This window comes from Oncorhynchus mykiss, chromosome 7, assembly GCF_057628025.1.
Source record: "Oncorhynchus mykiss isolate SJ-2025 chromosome 7, ASM5762802v1, whole genome shotgun sequence".
Classification (NCBI taxonomy): domain Eukaryota; kingdom Metazoa; phylum Chordata; class Actinopteri; order Salmoniformes; family Salmonidae; genus Oncorhynchus; species Oncorhynchus mykiss.
The window spans coordinates 44672712-44694377 of record NC_143028.1 but is presented as its reverse complement, the minus strand read 5'-3'; the positions used below and the strand labels follow the sequence as shown (position 1 = coordinate 44694377).

At 41.7% G+C, this 21666-nt stretch overlaps 1 protein-coding gene across 1 annotated transcript; it reads left to right on the top strand.

Annotated features, from left to right (window-relative positions):
• Positions 1 to 68: 68 nt before the first annotated feature.
• LOC110527963 (monocarboxylate transporter 2) lies at positions 69 to 20510 on the top strand. The gene is made up of 5 exons (XM_021609615.3): positions 69 to 346; positions 7504 to 7724; positions 11800 to 11943; positions 15392 to 16234; positions 19317 to 20510. Exons 2-5 carry the CDS (start codon positions 7508 to 7510, stop codon positions 19583 to 19585), a joined length of 1473 nt encoding a protein of 490 aa, XP_021465290.1. The 5' UTR covers positions 69 to 346; positions 7504 to 7507; the 3' UTR covers positions 19586 to 20510.
• The last annotated feature ends 1156 nt before the right edge of the window (positions 20511 to 21666 follow it).

Here is a 21666-nt window from a genome sequence, read left to right as displayed (position 1 = left end):
AAACAATTTGGTACCTTTTCAATAGATAAAGTTGCAACATTTAACAAATGTAGCTAGCAAGTTGACATGACGTCACTGAGTAAGGACATTCTAGTGACCTGGGTATTGAAAGATGGGACCATCAATGTCGGTCTGCATAAAATATAAACGACCAGAATCGATTGCCTAGTAAATCAAATTCATAGCCTTTTGGGAGTAGACTGTTCGAATTCATTCAATGAACCACCAGGGGGAAATGAGATGACACGTGTCTAAAAGCTTCTGAAAAGTACTATCAATTTGTTTCAGAAACTTTCAGGGTTGTCCTCGGAGTTCAAGTGCTGGGCTTTGTATTTTCGTGGTCAAGGTAAGATTGTTTTTATGTCTCGCACCCAATATGTTCAACGCTTCAACTTGTATGTGTGCACTCCGAGTCGGATATCCACGTGTACCAACCAAATTCGAGGCTTCCTGAATTTGTTGGGTGTATCGCAAATGGTCATTATGCTAGCTCCTTAAAATGAACACCTTCTTTGGATGTTTAAATTGACTCCATATGTAGGATCTGGAGAGATGATGCACCTTCACAAGAAAACCGCTAAAACGTATTCTTTACGTTCTTCTGTGCGTCTCATCAGGTAGTCTTGATGCAACTATCGTACAACGGCTAGTTTTTGAATTAAACTAAATTTAGCAATGATCAGCCTGGTCTCATACTAGACATAACATAGTACACGTAAATCTCGTGCACTCAAATTAGTGCGCTTGGTATGGTTACTTAAGGCAAAAACAAACGTAGGATGGTTGGTTGGTTGATTGGTGTGGGTGTATAGGGCAAACGTCTAGCAACCTAAAGGTTGTGACTTCGATTCTCCCGGACAATTTTAGCTAATTAGCAAATGTTCAACTACTTACTATGTTAGCTAATCCTTATCCCTAAACTTCACCCTTGAACTCAACTCCAAAATCTAACCCTAAACCCTATATTAGCTAACGTTAGCAAACTAGCTAAAGTTCACATAGTTAGAATTTGTAACATACTTTTTTTTGCTAATTTGTGACATATTGTACCAGTTGTAATTCGTAACATATATGAAATGACTAATGGACATCTACAAACATGTACATGCCTTACGAAACATATCATACTAAATGGAGAGTCACTGATGTACGTACAGAATAATACATGCTTTGAGACCAGGTTGAAATGATTGACACAGCAACATAAAAACATGCAACCTATGAGTCTAAAAAGCAGAGTAAATAAACAAATCAATTGGAATTACACCATCTACAACAATAGCATATATTGAAAGTCTATTTACTAATGGACATTTCCATGTATAAGGACCCATGAGCACCAACGTGAAGTTCATAGAGCATGTTAAATGTGGTTTCAAATGAAAGCTAAGAGTCTATATTTTTGAAAATTTAAGGCATATATACATTTTTCAACTATTTTCTATCCTAAATGTTAGGAATAAGTAAAAGGGATCTCACATGCTGACTGTGTGCGCAAGCGTTGCAAAATAAATGTACACATACATGTTACTCTGATTCCAAGACGGCGTAGCAGTCAAACGTCTGTTTGTCTTGTCCTGTCCCATGTATATATTTTTCTTCGTACATATTTTTCTTCGCACATATTTTTTTCATCTCAAATTCCATCTACGGACTGAACATACTCTCCCGCCTCACCCAATGTGGTATGGATATGCAATTTTTTACACTTTAGCACTAGAACCCCAATAAGCAGCTAGCCAGCTAACTAGCTAGTAGTCAGCCACTGTTAGCGGTCATCACCGTTAACTCGGACATCAGCCAGCCTCAGCCTGGTCAATTTCTGCCAGTGTGCACAGTGTGGTATCAACCCAGAGTATATTGGACTGCTTTTTCTCTACCACATCTTCAGATTCTTACTGCAAGCTCTGAAACTTTACAACAGAACATTGCAGCTAGCTAGCTGCTATCCGAGTGGCTACTCCTGGCTAACGTCTCTGTCCCTAAGCAAGCACCAGTTAGTTAGCCTGGAGCTAGACTCGTCTCCCGGCTAGCAGAAGAGGTCCATCATCCAATTCTTGGGCTACAGTACCTATTTTGCCAATACCTGGACCGTTTTACTGCCGACAAGGAGCCCCGCCGATCTATCACGACTGGTCTGCCGACGTAACCATCCGAGGGGGTTTCAATAGGCTCTTCCATTGAAGGCCCACTTCCATCGAAGGCCCATTTGCTTGCCACGGCCCGCTAGCTGTCTAAATCGCCGTACCTCAAGCTCGCCTAGCTACTCACTGGACCCTATGATCAATCGGCTACACATGCCTCTCCTTAATGTCAATCTTTCTTATCTATTGCTATTTTGGTTAGTGATTATTGTCTTATTTCACTGTAGAGCCTCCAGCACTGCCTTAGCTAGCCCTATTGTTCCACCCCCCACACATGCGGTGACCTCACCTGGCTTAAATGGTTCCTCTAGAGACAACCTCTCTCATCGTCACTCAATGCCTAGGTTTACCTCCACTGTATTCACATCCTACCATACCCTTGTCTGTACATTATGCCTTGAATCTATTCTTCCGCGCCCAGAAATCTGCTCCTTTTACTCTCTGTCCTGAACGCACTAGACAATCAGTTCTTATAGCCTTTAGCCGTACCCTTATTCTACTCCTTCTCTGTTCCTCTGGTGAGGTAGAGGTTAACCTAGGCCCTGCAGCCTCTAGCTCCATTCCCATTCTCCAGGCCCTCTCATTTGTTGACTTCTGTAACCGTAAAAGCCTTGGTTTCATGCATTTTAACATTAGAAGCCTCCTCCCTAAGTTTGTTTTGTTCACTGCTTTAGCACACTCCGCCAACCTGAATGGCCTAGCCGTGTCTGAATCCTGGCTTAGGAAGGCCACCAAAAATCCTGAAATTTCCATCCCTAACTACAACATTTTCTGACAAGATAGAACTGCCAAAGGGGACGGAGTTGCAATCTACTACAGAGAGAGCCTGCAGAGTTCTGTCATACTATCCAGGTCTGTGCCCCCAAAAATTGAGTTTCTACTTTTAAAAATCCACCTTTCCAGAAACAAGTCTTTCACCTTTCCGCTTGTTATAGACCCCCTTCAGCCCCCGCTGTGCCCTGGATCCCATATGTGAATTGATTGCCCCCCATTTATGTTCAGATTTCATAATATTAGGTGACCTAAACTGACTGGGACATGCTAAACTTCTTTGGGGTAGAGGGCAGTATTGGGAATTTTGGATGAAAAGCGTGCCCAAATTAAGCTGCCTGCTACTCAGCCATAAAAGCTAGAATATGCATATTATTAGTAGATTTGGATAGAAAACACTAAAGTTTCTAACAAATTCAAACGAATGGTGTCTGTGAGTATAACAGAACTCATATGGCAGGCACAAACCTGAGAAAAAATCCAACCAGGAAGTGGGACATCTGAGGTTTGTAGTTTTTGAACTCCTATCGAATACACAGTGGGATATTGGTTATTTTGCACTTCCTACGGTTTCCACTAGATGTCAACAGTCTTTAGAAATGAGTTTGATGCTTCTACTCTAAAGGAGGGGCTCATAAGAGCTCTTTCAGTGAGTGGTCTGGCAGAGTGCCACAGTCTCAGTCTCACGCGCTCACGTGAAAGGTAGCTACTTCATTTCTGCAGACAAAGGAATTGTCAGGTTGGAACATTATTGAAGATTTATGTTAAAAACATCCTAAAGATTGATTCTATACATCGTTTGACGTGTTTCTACTAACTGTAACAGAGCTTTTTTGACTTTTCGTCTGAAACTAGTGAACACACTTTATGAATGTGGATTACTGGACTGAACTCGCTAACAAAATGAGCTATTTTGACATAAATGATGGAGATTATCGAACAAAACAAAAATGTTTGTGCAACTGGGATTCCTGGGAGTGCATTCTGATGAAGATCATCAAAGGTAAGTGAATATTTATAATGCTATTCTGACTAATGTTGACTCCACAACATGGCTGATATATGAATGGGCTCTGAGCGCTCTACTCAGATTATAGCATGGTGTGCTTTTTCTGTAAAGTTTTTTTGAAATCTGACACAGCGGTTGCATTAAGGAGAAGTTCTTACGAAGCCACTCCTTTGTTGCCCGGGCAGTGTGTTTGGGATCATTGTCATGCTGAAAGACTTGTGGTGGTCGTGTGGTGGTTTGTTTGCATCATCACGGAGGAAGTAATCCTTAACTTTTGATTTCTGTTTCTGTTCTGCTTCCTTTTCTTCCTCGTCAAAAAAGAGCAAAGGTCCCCTTCCAACTTCGCGCTCCTATTTGAAAAGCACAACACCGTCTGGGCATACTTCTGAAGTTAATACTTCTTCAGTATATTCACAGAGGTCACATTTGTAATGTTTTGCTTGTTCTTGTTTCCTTACTTTTCTGTATTTTGTTTTGACATCTTTAATGAGAGATGTGTGAAAGAGAAGAGCCCTCTTGATACTTTATGTCACATTTTGATGTCTCAACAATGCTTTGACTGTTGAACGAGGCGATACAGATGCCTGTTCTCCCCTAGTCCTTGCATACCTCTTCTTGTATTTTTCCTTTTTTTCCTCTCCTTTGCCACTTCTGATTGTAAAATCTCTTTTTGGAGTCTACTGTGTGTTTTTTATTTTCTTCTAATGCGTTCCACTTGCTGGAGTTGCCTAAAACACATTAAATGAATGGTTAGGATTATAGAGGTAGAGTCAGAGATAAAGTTAAGGATTTCTTAGTAGATCGGGATTAGGGTTATGGGTTGTGGTTAGGGATTATGGTTAGAGTTAGTAGAAAGTTTAGCAACTAATAATCTTAAATGCCTTATTTTAAACATATTCTAACCTTGAAGGCCCAGGCTGATTTTCAGGAGTTGAGGGGGGTGTTTGGGACTGCATTATCACACTAGCCTTGGCCCTGGCTCTGAGTATCCTTTTGGAATCTCTCCATTCCTTCCTTTCTGCACTCTGTCACTGAGTTTAGCTATTGTCTTCTTCTTCCCTGTCTCCTCCATTTCTCTAAATACTCTCTCCTTCTTTCTGGGTCAGCATTACATCATTCTCTGTATTGCCGCTGTCTTTCAGCTGCACTAGGAGGAGGTGCCATTCCTTCAGAAAGACCTGACTCAATTGATATTTACTTATTCTTAAAATACTATACATGCTAAATATACTGTAATTATGTAATACAATTTATGAACAAAAACACATATTTTGCAACACACTACTGCAAGATATCCATTTATCCACCCTAATTGAGTGTATGTCCACCCTGTTACGTGTACATGGATAACAGGGTTTACGATAAGTAGGGTGGACAAGTGATCGTGATGAAGCTAGGATAATGGCTGCCACTTGAAAAGGAATTTGCATTGTTTGACAAATATATTTTGAAATTATGGAATTCAATGAACGCCTTTTTGTGTTTTTGCTTAACAGGGTGGACATGTTATGCTTTCCCACATCACCAACATATAATGATGAAAATGTAATACTCACCAGGTTCACCACAGTTGTTTTCCCGCCAAGGAAGTGAACCCTTCCGGGTTTGAACCCTCCGTATAAAGCCTAACACTAGGCAGCAAGATGCAGTCACTGGTCAACGAGTACTTCCACGCTGAGACACTCAAATTGCAGAAGCATCTAAAATGTTTTTATCTCCCTAACTAAAGCAGTTTATAGTGTGTGTGTGTGTGTGTGTGTGTGTGTGAACAAAAACCTTATGATAGGACAAAAACAATTAGGGTGGAGGATTTTTAAATATTTTGCCAACAGGGAATAATAATCCCCAATATTTTTTTGAATCATTAACTGTAATTGGAAGGGAATGATGACAAAAGTATCAGCATATTTCTTTGATCAGTAGCTGTAATATTATTACTCAAAATAGCAGTAACTCCGTTATATTACTCGTCACCGCAAAAAGTAATATTATTACTGTAACGCATTACCCCTAACACTGGTCTCACAAACCACCATTGAGTCACCTGCTACAGTCTACCCTGGCATACTGGCATACTGTTTTGTTCAGCTCATAACTGTTTTCTTTCTCTTTCAGTCATCTGGTGGTCAACACAAGTGTGAAAACAGTCTGGAGAACATTCTCTCTGTCTCTTGCTGTCTCTACCCTCACCCCCGACCAAATCTGAACCAATCATAGACGCTATATTTCACAAATTGGGAGAGTACAGTAAAGTTAAAAGATTTTGAGTACAGTTCAGCACAGTACTTTATATATTCAGTAGCGCTATACAAATTAAATGTATTATTTTTTTATAACCATCATTATGCATTTCTGTGTAGCACAGATCAGGGACTAATGATGACATGCCATAATTGCAGTTCTGTTCCTGGGTATAAATCTACTTCACTTACTGTAGTTCATAACCAAAATAGATTTTTTTTTAAACCCAAGGTGTCATTATAATAGCTGACATCCCATTCTTTCTGCAGACATATTTGAATCTTAATTCTGAGCAGATTTTCAATAGTTTTTTTGAAACCATGGTCACATAAAAAACGGAGGGAGATTTGACAGAAATTCAGTTACTAAACGTTGCATCTGTTCTTCGCGTAAATGTGTTTTTGTAAAATGGTCAGTCTAAATTGTGAAAAGTGTTCATTTAGCATAGAGTTGTATGGTTTGTTAAACTTTTGAAATAAATCGTTTTCATATGGCATATATTTTAATGTGAAAAATCTGAAAAAATGTACAGTTCCTATACAACATTTTCATTTGGAACCAGGAGTAAAAATATGTGTAGCATGAGCCTATGCATCAAAGGTTTTATTGTATAGCCCATGGCTTCTCAAATACTATTTGGGAAGGTCCGGTCACACTAATGCCCTAGGTTGCAAAAGTCCAGATGGATTTGCCAGTTAATGTCGTAGGAACAAACCCCACCTCACAACCCATGAAACCCCAAACTGTTCACACCCCTCTTGGCAGATACATTTTTTAAAAGCTAATTTCTTGCAATTCTACACATTTTCTGCAGTTCATGACCTGTCTTATGTGTTTATATGATCTCAAAAAAATCATTTGGTGCTCCCTGGGGGTTGAGGCCTCAAGGCACGTAATCAGGCCATGATAACTAGTCTACAAGAGTTCAATATGTTAGCCTAACTTACCTACCTAGCTTATATGTTGATCAACTGGACATTTCTGACAGATTATAAATAGCTCTTGGAGGTCTCAGTTAATGACAAAACAGGAAAACTGCCCATACACTCAACAGCATGACTTGAAACTAATCAAATCACAAACGAGGTTAGGCCTGTATGCTCCTCTCTGTGACAGTAGTAACTTGTCACTTTAAATGTGTGTAAATACCAAACAGAGACAATACCTGGGCCAAACAATTATGGTTTGGGGAAATAAAGTGATGATTTGACTGTTTTTCTCTGTAGTGATTCATGTGTGTACCTAAAAAAAAGGTATATTCAAGATCATGTTTTTGCTGTCATGAAACACTTTGATCCGGATTGTGAACTTCATCATCATCCTCTTTTCTATCGACAGAAACATGTCCCCTGCACCAGAATCTCCTCTGGGGTACATCCCCCCAGACGGGGGCTGGGGCTGGGTCGTGGTGTTTGGGGCCTTCATCTCCATTGGCTTCTCATATGCCTTCCCCAAAGCCCTCACAGTCTTCTTCAAAGACATCCAGCTGATCTTCGGTGCCTCCTACAGCCAGATAGCATGGATCTCCTCCATTATGCTGGCAGCCATGTATGCCGGTGGTGAGTAGGCATTCATGAAATCAAGCAGCTCTGAGCCAGCATCAAGTCACATGAGGACCACAATGCACAGATTGTATTAACGGATGCATGTCTTGTATGGAGCTTTGCAGATGCTTGTTTTTTTCATCCCCAAATTGTAGGCCTGTATCTTGCATGTGAGGACTGAGTGTAACAGCTGGAACTAATCAAGAAGAATGAGTACTACTGTGTTCAAATGACTATGACAGCCTAAGAAGTGAAGTCTTTGTGCAGTCATCAGACTCTTCTCTAAAGTTAGATGTTATTATCCCTGAATAATACATAGATGTTTGTAGTTTATTTAGTAAGTCTACTAGTTGAAGAAAATACAGTAGTAGGCTATTTGAGATGAAAGCCAAGCAATTGCAACCGACTTTATCATGCTGATAGAGTAAGCATAGAATAAGAAGCTTGCTGTCTTACTTTACTCTAATGAGCTTTCACAAAGCAACCTCTCATTTTGGAGACCCGTAAATATATTGAATTAAAGAAACTCGTTGACCAGTGGCTGCATCTTGCTGCCTAGTGTTAGGCTTTATATGGAAGGGCTTGGCATAGGTTAGTCATGTGATTTTTACACCTGACACAAATTTGTGTATTTAAACAAAGCCACTCTTTCACTTATGAATGGGGACGTGAGGCGGCAGGGGATTCACCCTGGGGCATGTTCAGTTGGCCAACATGAGTGTTGATCCAGGGCACAAATATATAGACTGTCTGTCAGTTGAAAATGCTGTTTTTTGTTTTGTTTACCCTTGCTCTGTTTGCATGAGCATTTATATTCACAATTGTCAGTCTGTGCCGCAAGCCTTGATGGGACCTGGTGTGATGAATGACCAACATGAGTGTTCCATGTCACAATAAGAAAAAACTACCGTCTTAGAAATCACTGTTGTTACTCAACGCCTGGGCCTGAATTTATTAACGATTAGGCACCTTACATGACTCATTAGATGACACTGAGATATTATAATAGAATGATCCAATTGAAGTTTGAGATAAATCAATCAGTGGCTGCAAGGTTAAAAGATGACAGGGAGCCTGACTCACCTGCAGTCACCAGCACAGAGAATCCTGTGAAATATTCCTGTTCTCGGTGGCAGAGGCACATGGCTTTATCATATTGTCCTTGGCTCAGCTTTCGCAATGTCACCCAGTTGAAAAAAGACAGGGAAAATATATCAGTCATGGGTTCAGCACATTTGGGCCTCGCACCAAGTCCCTATGGGACAAACGTGACAGCATTTCAGGGGACCTATGACTTAGGGAGCCAGAGTGATAAAGTTATAATGGGAGAGAAAATTGTGATGTCTGGGATGCAACCCCAAAGTAACACAGGAACTGGGAGGATGTGATCTATGCAATACATACCACTAGTCCCTATCCTCACTGGGGTTTGCTAGGCTGGATGAATCTGTTCTAGCTAGGGCACTGCTCAGATTACATGTCTTTTTTCCAGAAATTATTGCGGTATGTTGTAGATTTGTACATGCACAAGTGTATTTTTTAAAATATCTATGCTGCCACTACTAAACATAGCATTTTTCATCAATGAAAAGAGGGAAATAAGACCTGATATGGTGTACTTCTGCTGGACCTGTGGGACGGGATGAGAAGCAGGGTTTGATTAAAAAAACAAAGGGAAATAAAATGAGAATTTGATTTATTCTTTGAACCTGTACAGCTGCTTTTACAGGACGTATTACGTCAAGGTCATTGTCAGAATATACAGTGAATTCGGAAAGTATTCAGTCCCCTTGTCCTTTCCCACATTTTGTTACGTTACAGCCTTATTCTAAAATGGATTTAAAACTAAATGTCCCTCATCAATCTCCACACAATACCCTATAATGACAAAGCTAAAATAGGTTTTTAGAATTTTTTGCAAATTGATTAAAAATAAAAAATATACCTTATTTACATAATTATTCAGACCCTTTGCTATGGCACTCAAAATTGAGCTCAGGTGCATCCTGTTTCCATTGATCATCCTTGAGATGTTTCTACAACTGTGGTAAATTCAATTGATTGGTCATGATATGAAAAGGCACACACCTGTTTTATATAAGTGCCCACCATTGACAGTACATGTCAGAGCAAAAACCAAGCCATGAGGTCGAAGGAATTGTCTGTAGAGCTCTGAGATAGGATTGTGTAGAGGCACAGATCTGGGGAAGGGTACCAAAACATTTCTGCAGCATATGAGGTCCCCAAGAACAGTGGCCTCCATCATTCTTAAATGAAAGAAGTTTTGAACCAACAAGACTTCCTAGAGCTGTCCGCCCGGCCAAATTGAGCAATTAGGGGAGAAGGGCCTTGGTCAGAGAACTGACCAAGAACCCAATGGTCACTCTCCAGAGTTATTTTAGAGAACCTCTGTGGAGATGGGAGAACCTTCCAGAAGGACAACCATCTCTGCAACACACAACCAATCCGGCCTTTATTGTAGAGTGGCCAGACTGAAGCCCCTCCTCAATAAAAGGCACATGACAGCCCGCTTGGAGTTTACCAAAATGCACCTAAAGGACTCTCACCATGAGAAACAAGATTATCTGGTCTGAATTTGGCTTGAATGCCAAGCGTCACGTCTGGAGGAAACCTGGCACCATCCCTACAGTGAAGCATGGTGGTGGCAGCATCAGGCTGTGGGGATGTTTTTTCTGCGGCTGGGACTGGGAGACTAGTCAGGATCGAGGGAAAGATGAACGGAGCAAGAGAGATCCTTGATGAATACCTGCTCCAGAGCGCTCAGGACCTTAGACTGGGGTGAAGGTTCACCTTCCAAAAGGACAATGACCATAGGCTGACAGCCAAGACAATGCAGGAGTGGCTTCGGGACAAGTCTCTGAATGTCCTTGAGTGGCCCAGCCAGAGCCCGAACTTAACATCTATGGAGAGACCTGAAAATAGCCGTGCAGCGACACTCCCAATCCAACCTGCCAGAGCTTGAGAAGATCTTCAGAGAAGAATGGGAGAAACTCCCCAAATACAGGTGTGCCAAGCTTGTAGCGTCATACCCAAGAAGACTCGATGCTGTAATCGCTGCCAAAGGTGCTTCAACAAAATACTGAATAAGGGACTAAATACTTATGTAAAAGTGATATTTAAGTTTTTTTTATTCGTAATGAATTAAAAAATTGTCTTACTGTTTTGCTTTGTCATTATTGGGTATTGTTTGTAGATTGATGAGGGGGAAAACGATTTAATACAAAATGTGGAAAAAGTCAATGGTTCTCAATACTTTCCGTATACTAGAGATCTGATTTTTTTTAAATTACATTTTAGTTTTTTAAAATTTTATAAATCACGAGCTATGTAAGTAAACAACAATTATTTAAAATTAGTTTTTTAACACATGTAATCAATTTTGGAGAATGGATTCAGAGTAGTAAAAATAACACCATTATTTTATTCAGATTAATCATCAGTCGTAAACTTGCGATTGAAATAGCCGCTGTCTGCCAAACTAATCCGCTTATTTTTTTACTAGGAATTTTCAATTATCACCCACCCTCCTTGCAGATTGTCATTCTAGCACTGACTAGAAAGGCAGCATGTTGAGATTTCAATAATCGTGGCAGCCTACATATTTTCTTGATTGATGCTCCCTCTTTTTTATTTTATTTAATGAATTGCGGGGAATGATTTAGCGTTGTGTGATGCTAAAGGACTGTTCTACGTGTTCTCTGTGGCAGGGTTATGAATGAAGGATAAAGAGAGACCGAATATAGAAGGCTCTTTAATTACTGATTGATCACTCACACTAGCTGTTTTTGCGGGAACATTGTCAGGAGAAATGCTCATGAGTCACTGGCTTGCTTTGCTTATGTAGATAAGATAACTATTTAGAACATCAGTTACCCCTTCAAGCCCTTTTAAACATGAGTTCCTATGTATGGATATTTGACCGGCAGTGCGTTATGGGTAATGAATAGGGATGAAGGGTTAGGTTTTGGTAGAGATCTACCGGTCGGGTGTCAACTGCCTATCCATGAACCTAAGACTGACACTTTCTCTCCCCTTCTCCTCTCTACTCTCTCACTCTTTTCCTTTGCAGGACCTATCAGCAGTATTCTGGTGAATCGCTATGGAAGCCGGCCTGTGGTCATAGCTGGTGGAGTGATGTGTGGCGTTGCTATGGTAACTGCTTCTTTCGGCAATACCATTACGCATTTGTACATATGCGTAGGAATCATTGGAGGTACCCACTTATTTCATACATTTGATTGACGTGTCTTGTTTTGTGATTTTATGTTTATGTGTGCGCCAAATCATACTCAACAGTAACAAAAATCTATTGTTTTTAACTGAAGGAAAGTTGACAACTAAGACAACTTTGATAATTATTTCTGTAGGCCTAATCCAAAAGTTTACTGTATGTTCTAAATGTGTGAACCTAAATAATTCTAATTGTGGTCCTATTGAAGATAATGTAGTTGATTAATTATACCTAAAACACAACGTTAGATATAAGCGTTCAGGAAAGACATCTGGGACGATGTGTTGTGTAAATGAACCAGTCTCGACACGGGCTTAGATTTGTTTACCCTGCCGATAGACCAGCCCTCCCCCAGCCCTCAACCAGCTCTCCCCCAGCCCTCAACTAGCCCTGGCGGTGCTCCTATGGGGCTACACATCCTCTCTGGGTGGCCCTGGTCTCCCTGGCTGGGCTGGCGTGCTGTCTGTCTGGGCTCAGGCCAGGGAGTCTCAGCCTCTGGGTTGTGTCCGGTGCACTGGAGGGGGGAGGGGGGGGGGTGGCGGGGGGGGGGGGGGGGGGGGGCAGCGCAGGTGTAATTAGAATGGTGCCATTCTGGTTCCAGGAGAGCACTGTTTACCAGGGCTCCCTGTTCTCTCCCACAGGCTACCGTCCTGGCCCCCACATGGCAGTGGCTGCCAAACGCCACCCAGCGAGACTCATTAACCAGCCACTGAGCTGCAGGCCTGGAGGATTAATAGAGGGAGGAGGGATTTGTGTTGTGTTCTATCCTCTCCTCTTTGCCCTGGCCCACTGAGACACACTAAGACACACATCCCTCTCTCACATACACGTACAGTGCCTTCAGAAAGTATTTACACCCCATTGACTTTTTCAAAATGTTGTTGTGTTGCAGCCTGAATTTTAATTATTATAAATTGAGATTTTGTGTCACTGGCGTACACACAATACCCCATAATGTTAAAGTGGAATTATGTTTTTATAAATGTTTACAAATGACAAAAATTCAAAGCTGAAATGTCTTGAGTCAATAAGTATTCAACCCCTTTGTTATGGCAAGCCTAAATAAGTTCAGGAGTAAACATTTGCTGAACAAGTCACAAAATAAGTTGCATTGACTAATTCTGTGTGCAATAATAGTGTTTAACATGATTTTTGAATGACTACCTCATCTCTGTACCCCACACATACAAAGTGAAGTTATTCATTACACTTTGGATGGTAAATCAATACACCCAGTCACTACAAAGATACAGGCGTCCTTCCTAAATCAGTTGCCGGAGAGGAACGAAACCTCTCAGGGATTTCACCATGAGGCCAATGATGACTTTTAAACAGTTACAGAGTTTAATGGCTGTGATAGGAGAAAACTGAGGAAGGGTCAACAACACTGTAGTTACTCAAGAATACTAAACTAAATGACAGTGAACAGAAGGAAGCCTGTACAGAATACAAATATTCCAAAACATCCTTCCTATTTGCAATAACGCTCTAAAGTAAAACTGCAAAAAATGTGGCAAAGAAATTAACTTTTTGTCCAGAATACAAAGTGTTGTGTTTGGGGCAAATCCAACACTTCACTGAGTACCACTCTTCATATTTTCAAGCATTGTGGTGGCTACATCATGTTATGGGTATGCTTGTCATCAGCAAGGACTAGGGAGTTTTTTTAGGATACAAAAAAAAAAGGAAATAGAGCTTAACACTGGCAAGAGGAAATCCTGGTTCAGTCTGCTTTCCAACAGACACTGGGAGACACTCACCTTTCAGCAGGACAATAACCTAAAACACAAGATCAAATATACACTGGAGTTGCTTACCAAGATTATTATTATTATATATTGTTTTACCTAAATTTAACCAGGAAGGGCTCATTGAGATTTGAAATATTATTTTCAAGAGCGTCCTGGCCAAGATAGGCAGCACCAAGTCATTACCCCATTACAGACTGACAACGTGAAAAACTACATGTAATTTAGTAAAAACCATAGAAATCACAGAAGTGTAACGAAATCATAAAACAGCAAATTAAAAACATTGACAGGTCAAGTTTAAAAGTATTTTGTAAGGAGTTCCAAGCCGATGGTGCAGAGTACATAAAAGCCCTTTTACCAAATTCAGTTCGGACATTTGGAACAGTTAGCAGGATAAAGTCTTGCGAACGAAGAGAGTACCCACCACATTTCTGAACAATAGAAATGCCCAAAGAAAATGGTAATAAACCCAAAATGGCTTTGTAAATACAAGTATACCAGTGACTGAGCATACGAGTGACTAAAGAATGCCAGCCAACCCTGGTATATAAGGTGCAGTGGTGTATAAGGGGTTTTGCAGTTTTAAAATACATCTCAATGCTCCATCATAAAGGCTGTCAATTGATCTCAAACACTGAGCGGAAGCATTCATTAATAACATATCACTATTGAATGTTCCTGAATGGCCTAGTTACAGTTTTGACTTAAATCTGCTTAAAAATCTATGACAAGACTGGAAAATGTCTGTCTAGCAATGGTCAGCAACCAACTTGACAGAGCTTAAAGATTAAAAACAATAATAATGTGCAAATATTGTTCAATCCAGGTGTGCAAAGCTCTTACACAGAGGTACTCACAGCTGTAATTGCTGTCAATGGTGATTCTAACATGTTTTGACTCAGGGGTGTGAATACCTATGTCAATGATATATTATTTCTGTATGCAACAACCAGTTAAGTTGAAGAGATGTCCTCCCTCTGTACCACCTCAGAGACAAATAACACATACAAGGAGTATTTATTTCTAATCATTGTGCTTTAAAGAGCATCCCAGTTCAATCAAGTTGAGACAGAGATAATTGTTGACCAAAACTCTTAAAACAATGAAGATGAAAACGAATCAAAATCCCCTGTGGAGCTGGGATATCTACCTTGCATTAAGCCTTGTGTTAGCATGTACTTTTCAATCAAGGAAGAATGCATACTGAGAACTATTTATATCTGTGAACTAAAACAAGGCTTTGGAATTTGTGTAGCTCAGTGGGCATTGTTCAGTGGGGGATTGTGAGCAGCAGACATTTAGCAGTCGTTAGAATGATGGAATGGTTCAGTCGAGGTTGCTACCTGGAGCTCTTCATCTTAAAGTGGAGACTCATTTAGAGAATAAGATGCTCATTTACAGGCTGAAATGTTACTAAATTGGATTTTGGGGAAAGGAGGTGGTAGTGAATGAATTACCTGGAGTCTCTAATTTGCCATTAAAATGTAGAAAAAAATTCTGAAAATGTTCCAGCTTCCTCAAATGAGATTTTAGTTGGCAATGTGAAATGAGATGGAACCTTAATGTGCACAAAGTAGAATGGTCTTCATTTAATCCTGTAGTACCAGTCGTTTTAAATTGTATCCTCTGAAAATGTGACATGTGAACGTAACTACTCTCCTCTCTTGTATTTCCTGCAGGGTTTGGACTCTCCTTTAACCTCCAGCCGTCCCTCACAATCATTGGGAAGTACTTCCAGGTCAAGAGGCCATTAGCCAATGGGCTGGCCATGGCAGGAAGTCCAGTCTTCCTCTGTACATTAGCACCTATCAACCAGTTCCTGTTTAACCACTTTGGCTGGAGGGGCAGTTTCTTCATCCTGGGAGCTCTGCTGCTCAACTGCTGTGTTGCCGGCTCTCTCATGAGGCCCATTTGTCCAAAGCCAACTGGAGGCCAACTCACGCAGACAAACGGATTCCCCAAGAAACCTCCCACGGACCAGTCTGAGGCCCAGGTGAATGGACACAACACACAGCGTGAGAAAGGCTGTATGGAAAACTTCAACAAGTTTCTGGACCTCTCACTCTTCAAGCACAGGGGCTTTCTGATCTACATCGTAGGGAACACAATGATGTTCTTTGGTTTCTTCGCCCCTGTAGTGTTCCTGGCCCCGTACGCCCGGAGCCATGGCTTTGATGAGTACTCCTCCGCCTTCCTCCTCTCCATCATGGGCTTCGTGGACATGTTTGCCAGGCCGGGGACTGGGCTGATAGCTAACACTAAGTGGATCAGGCCCAGGATCCAGTACTTCTTCAGCTTTGCCATAATTTATAATGGTATGTGCCACCTGTTGTGCCCCTTGGCCAGTGGGTACTGGGGGCTGGCGGCCTACTCAGTGTTCTTTGGTATAGCGTTTGGCATGGTGTGTGCCCTGCTGTTTGAGACACTCATGGACCTGGTGGGGCCTCAGCGGTTCTCCAGTGCAGTGGGACTGGCCACCATCATAGAGTGCGGCCCCGTGCTCCTGGGACCACCTATAGGAGGTAAGCCTACACACTGAACACAGCCCACAGTCCCCCTCCTTCTCCAGAGTCAATACACATACAGCTCATAGACAGCTAACGGCTTTAGCCAACAGAACCTGTTGACAAAAGGACAAGCACTATTTTACTCGAGTCACCACTCTCACTCCAGTTCTTCTAAGATCACCTCTCCATCGTCGTTCAGTACATGGCATTCAGTACTATCCCAGTATTACACATGCACTTGAGAGAAGGAGGAGTCCTACTTTAGAAAACGTAGACATTTTTTTACATTTATTTATTTGATGCAGAAAAAGCAGCTAGTCGGTTGTTGCTCTCTTTCTCACTCTGCTCCTCTGTCACGGCCTGTATGGTGGTGGAGTGGAGCCCAACTTCTTTCCAGGGTGTCATTATTGTAAGACATTCCAGTAGAATTGGATTATCATCGGTGAGCAGGGCGGCCTGGAGCGCACGGCCCTCCTAGAGAAAAGCAGTAATTGGTCACGGTTATTTACTGCTGTAAATAAGCCGGGCCGCTCCGGCTTTCAGGGCACGCCCGCTAGAGGATTCATCCTCCACGCAAATTATGGAACATTTTTCGGAGCTAAGAAGCCGTAAGGGTAATGACGGTCTCTCTGCGACTCTTTCGCTGTCTATTTTCCCTTCTCTCTTTCCCAGGTCCCCTCGGCCTAGAGTATAAGGCCATTAGACCTCTACTGTCATTGGCTGCAAACAAAAGCTTGGAGAGTTAGTTATTGGCGTTCCAGAAACATTTGACCATTGCAGTGTTCCCAACTTAATTTGATTAGCTGACGATACGTTCATGGAAGATTAAAGATACACTGTAAGTGATTGACTCTAACCCCAAATCCTAATTAGCAAGCACAATCTAGTAGACTTTACTATGAAAACAATGTCATAGATCTCTCTCTGGTTCTAAGGTTTCAGATGAGGCATTTCCACATAATAGCTTACTACTGATTAGGAATCATTGTGTAAGATTATTCTGACAGGACCATTTGCTTTCATGCTTTTTTTGTGTGTTATCAAAAAGGGTTAGTTCTCCCCCCATATTTCCCTGAAATAGCACAACTTTTCAAAACGTAATCTTCTACAGTCAACTTTGATGTTATTTAGCACAGAGGAGAACTAATAATGTTACCATTCTCTGCTCAGCCCAAACTGTTAAATAACACATTTTCATGGAAGTGAACTTGCTTATGGTCTTTGAACAACCTGTGGGCTTCATAATAATACATAATACAAATTCTCCTGGAGATAATCTCATTTCAGTCTCTGAAATGGTAGAACACACTTCTCTTCCCCAGACAAACTGGTGTTCTGCCTAGTCCATAGAGATCCTATGGTCTTGTCTGTCAGGTGGGTAGGATCCTTTTGTAGTCATTCCTATGCTTCTCTCTCATCTGCAGAGTTTTAAGGAGGTGTAAATGTATAGCCCTCCTGGTTGTATTGAGCGACCCCGTTCTGAGGTGCTCATTTAATGGAGGCAAATGCATCTCTCTGCACGTTGAGCATTCTTCTCCAGAGAGCCTTTACGTTTCCCATTACAAGTCTCCTCGTTACGGCCAGCCTCGTTGTGCTGCGCCGTGCCTCTGCCCTAACCCGGGGGTCAGCCTAATTAGGAGGAAGTGATGTAATTGGTGTAATTATCCTTTTGCTTTCGTGTTTAATGGAATCTCAGTTCAGACCTCACTTCACTCATCAGACTCCCGTAACTTGGAAGCCATGAATATGCATTTAGAAAAGAGGTGACTACGCCAGATGGACTTAATTACCGTTCAGCCAATCAAGGGCTGCCTTAATTAGGGTGACGGTTATCTGCATATGCCCACAGGACAGAACACCCTCAATCAGACCATGGCCCTGATGCTGATTTATACTGGACCATGGGCAAAGTGACCCCCCCCCCCCCCCCATCCCCTCCCTTTATACTGAACCATGGGAAAAGTGACCCCCCCCCCCCCCCCCCCCCACACACACACACACATGAAAGAGAGAGATAAATGAATGGCCCCGTCCATATCAGCTTCATTGAAAATTTACTCATTAAGAACAGTCTTTTAATTGGTTTACCTAACCTGAAAACTGCCCCTCCATTTAACAACCTAACTTTGTGTTTATGTATAGTGGGTGTTTAGTGTTGTTGATTGTTGATTATGTCAGACTCAGTAATTGACCATTAGTAACTGAGTTTGCCAGACATTAGTCCATTACAGATAAATACTCTTATAAAAGTTTTAAATGCAGAGCTCAATCAAAGGCAATGTCTCCTTGTACAACACATGTAAGTTAGATTAGATGCATAGAAAGTTTATGGGTGTAAATCATGTTGTGGTGCTCAGCTGTAAAAAAACTTTCTAAATGTATTCACTAGTCAATGACCATAAACTCCCCATAGTACAGCTTGGGATAGTACACTGTTGTCACAGATGATCTTCACCTTCGTTAATCAATTTAGCAGATCCGACAAACATCTGACATTCATAACCCTGCAGAGTGTTATACAGTATACACAGGCGGAGGGGTGGACTGACAGATAATTAGATACACACCGTGGAGGCTGAGTGAGATGGGGAGGACTGCAGAACGATCCAGGGGAGGATGGAGGCTCAAAAAGCTTATGGTTCCAATCTGATATAAACTACATTTGTCACTTTTTTTCCTCTGAAGCGGGCTAGGTTTTGATCGTTTTCAGAATGGGCATGGCCACACTCCTGATTCGTTCTTGTGCAGCAGACAAAATTGCCTTCCCAGAGAGCAGTGTGGAGCGTGGCCAGGTGTAATGGCTCCATGTTATTTCCTGCATGTCTCCAGTAGGATCGTCCTATCTTCTTCTCTACAGAACAGAGTTTGAAAAGCACATTAAACCATACCCATGTTACACCTCCTGATTCACCTCGTGGAGCGAGATGGGGAAAGGCTTCCCTAAACCCATAACAACCTGTTGATGGAAAGATACTATAAGCAGGGGGGATTTTTGTGGCGATCTTGTCTAACTATACTTTCTATAACTGAACTTTTGATCGGAAAAAGGGAACAGAGACTTTGTTTAACCTTCCGTATCATTTCTGCTTCCCTGCAGGAGCCTTGGTGGACACCTTTGGTGACTACAAGTACCTGTACCTCATGTGTGGAGCGGTGATGGTGTTCGCAGGACTCTTCCTCTTTGTTATGAACGTCTACAACTACAGGATGCTGGAGCGGGAGAGGAGGCAGGAGGAGGGAGAGGTGAAGGAGGGCTGTGAGAACCAGGAGCAGGGTATGTGGCTGTGTGAGAGGGGAGAGGCTTCCTCAGAGGAAAGAGCAGAAGAGCCTGAGTGTACGAAGGAACAAGACACCCAGGGAGACTGAAACATGCTATCCATCACAACAGTGTATACAAGCACACTATATTGATTTCAGTACATCAATGTATAGGCCTATCTCATATCCCCTCCACCCACACACACACACATCCTATTTGATTCTGTTTATGTTGGTTCCTGTTAATGTGTTAACTCTACTACTAACCTTGGTGGAGTACACTCCTGTAGCTGTTTCCCCATGCTGACAAAGGCTGTTTGGAGAGAACTACTTCTGGCTGTATGAGATCAAATAGCAGTGTAATCCTTTCCGGAACGTTATTTATTTGAGCAGCCAGGTGTGCCACCCCCCCTGAGCAGTCCCAGCTAGTATCCAGTTTCTCGTGGTCAGGGACAACTCCAGGCTCTAATAATTCATTAGAAACAAAAAACACCTAATAAATCAATGTAAAGTTACATCGAGTGTTACTCTGTGAATTATGACCATTAAATACATACTTGATATCAATGATGAAACTGTGAACAAACATTTGCAGTTGAGAGGTTTGTCACATCTATGACGAGGATGTAATATTTCAGCCTTGTGGTAGTCATGAACATTTCACTCTTCTGCCTGTATTGATGTTACAATGGGTGGATGAGGAATGCACTGTTACTGACATTACGATGTCATGTTATGCATCTTGTTCAGGATCCATTTTTCACTTATATGACCAAAAGAAGTGTCTGCTTTAAAATGTTCCCAAACAGATCATAGAATGAATGTAATGAACACGGATTCAGCTGTAATGAAGTTTACGATGACAATGTAATTCATGTCTAGGCTGTAGATTTGCATAAACTGTTTTGTTTTCTTTTAAAGATGCATTTATTGTTTTAAGATGCTAACTGGAAGGACTGTATTTGAAGGACTGTATCCAAAGGTAATATGATTGGGTAGAATACTCAGCAATAAATGCCACCATTCTTATTCAGTATTTGATTAGAATTATTTCAATAACAAAACAGCATGAATTACAGTTCATCAGATGTAAAGTATACAACTCTGAATACTTTCATTCGTAACTCTTGACATTTAGCTTAAAGAAATATTGTAATGGATAATATTGTTTCTTGTAGTTTTACCACTACGATTCAGCTAAGACAAAACCATGTCTGTAAAATTTTTTTGCTGCATATTAACAGCAGGCGAGAAAAATGTCAGTCCAAGTGGCACAGAACTTGGTGTCAAAGCCAGATTTACCATGCAGCCATTAATGTTTGTAGCTGTGGCCAATTTTTCACACCAATTAGAAATATGTGTAACAAGTTTGAAAATGTCAGCGCTAAGGGCATGACTAGCTAATGAAGCAAGGCCCGGATGTTCCACACTAGCGCACTGAGCCGCATGAAGTCTCTGACACGCTCAGCAAATCACTAAGCCAATAAATTAGAACCCGCACACTCACCAGCCCACAGCCCAGCCCAAGGTCCTGGGACATGGCAAGGTGGGGGATGCCCCAGAGACAAGGGGATAGTCGCTGAGTCTGACATTCTTTTTCTTATTATAATATATTTCACCCCTCCACGCTGTTGACCCCCTACCCCAACCCTCATCTACCCCCTGTGTGTTCCCATAATGCCCCATGGTCATTGTCCTTCATGCTGTCTCTCAGAACAACTCTCTAGTCTCTGGTGGATCCACAGGGGTGGTTCAGTGACCAACGTTTCCATACAGGGTTGGTGGAAGACTTTTAGGGCATGCTAACATGTTTGTTGTCCCCTTTATTAGGTTTTATCTTCGCGGTGAAGGTATGAATGCATGATAATCGTGTTGTGAACTTGTGGTCCTTGAGAGGGAGCAATGTAGTGTACAAAACATTAGGAACACCTTCCTAATATTGAGTTGCACCCCCTTTTGTACTCAGAACAGCCTCAATTCGTTGGGCATGGACTGCAAGGTGTCAAAAGTGTTCCACAGGGATGCTGGCCCATGTTGACTCCAATGCTTCCCACAGTTGTGTCAAGTTGGCTGGATGTCCTTTGGCTGGTGGACCATTGTTGATACAGACAGGAAACTGTTGAGTGTGAAAGACCCAGCAGCGTTGCAGTTCATCACGCACTCAAACCAGTGCGCCTGGCACCTTCTAC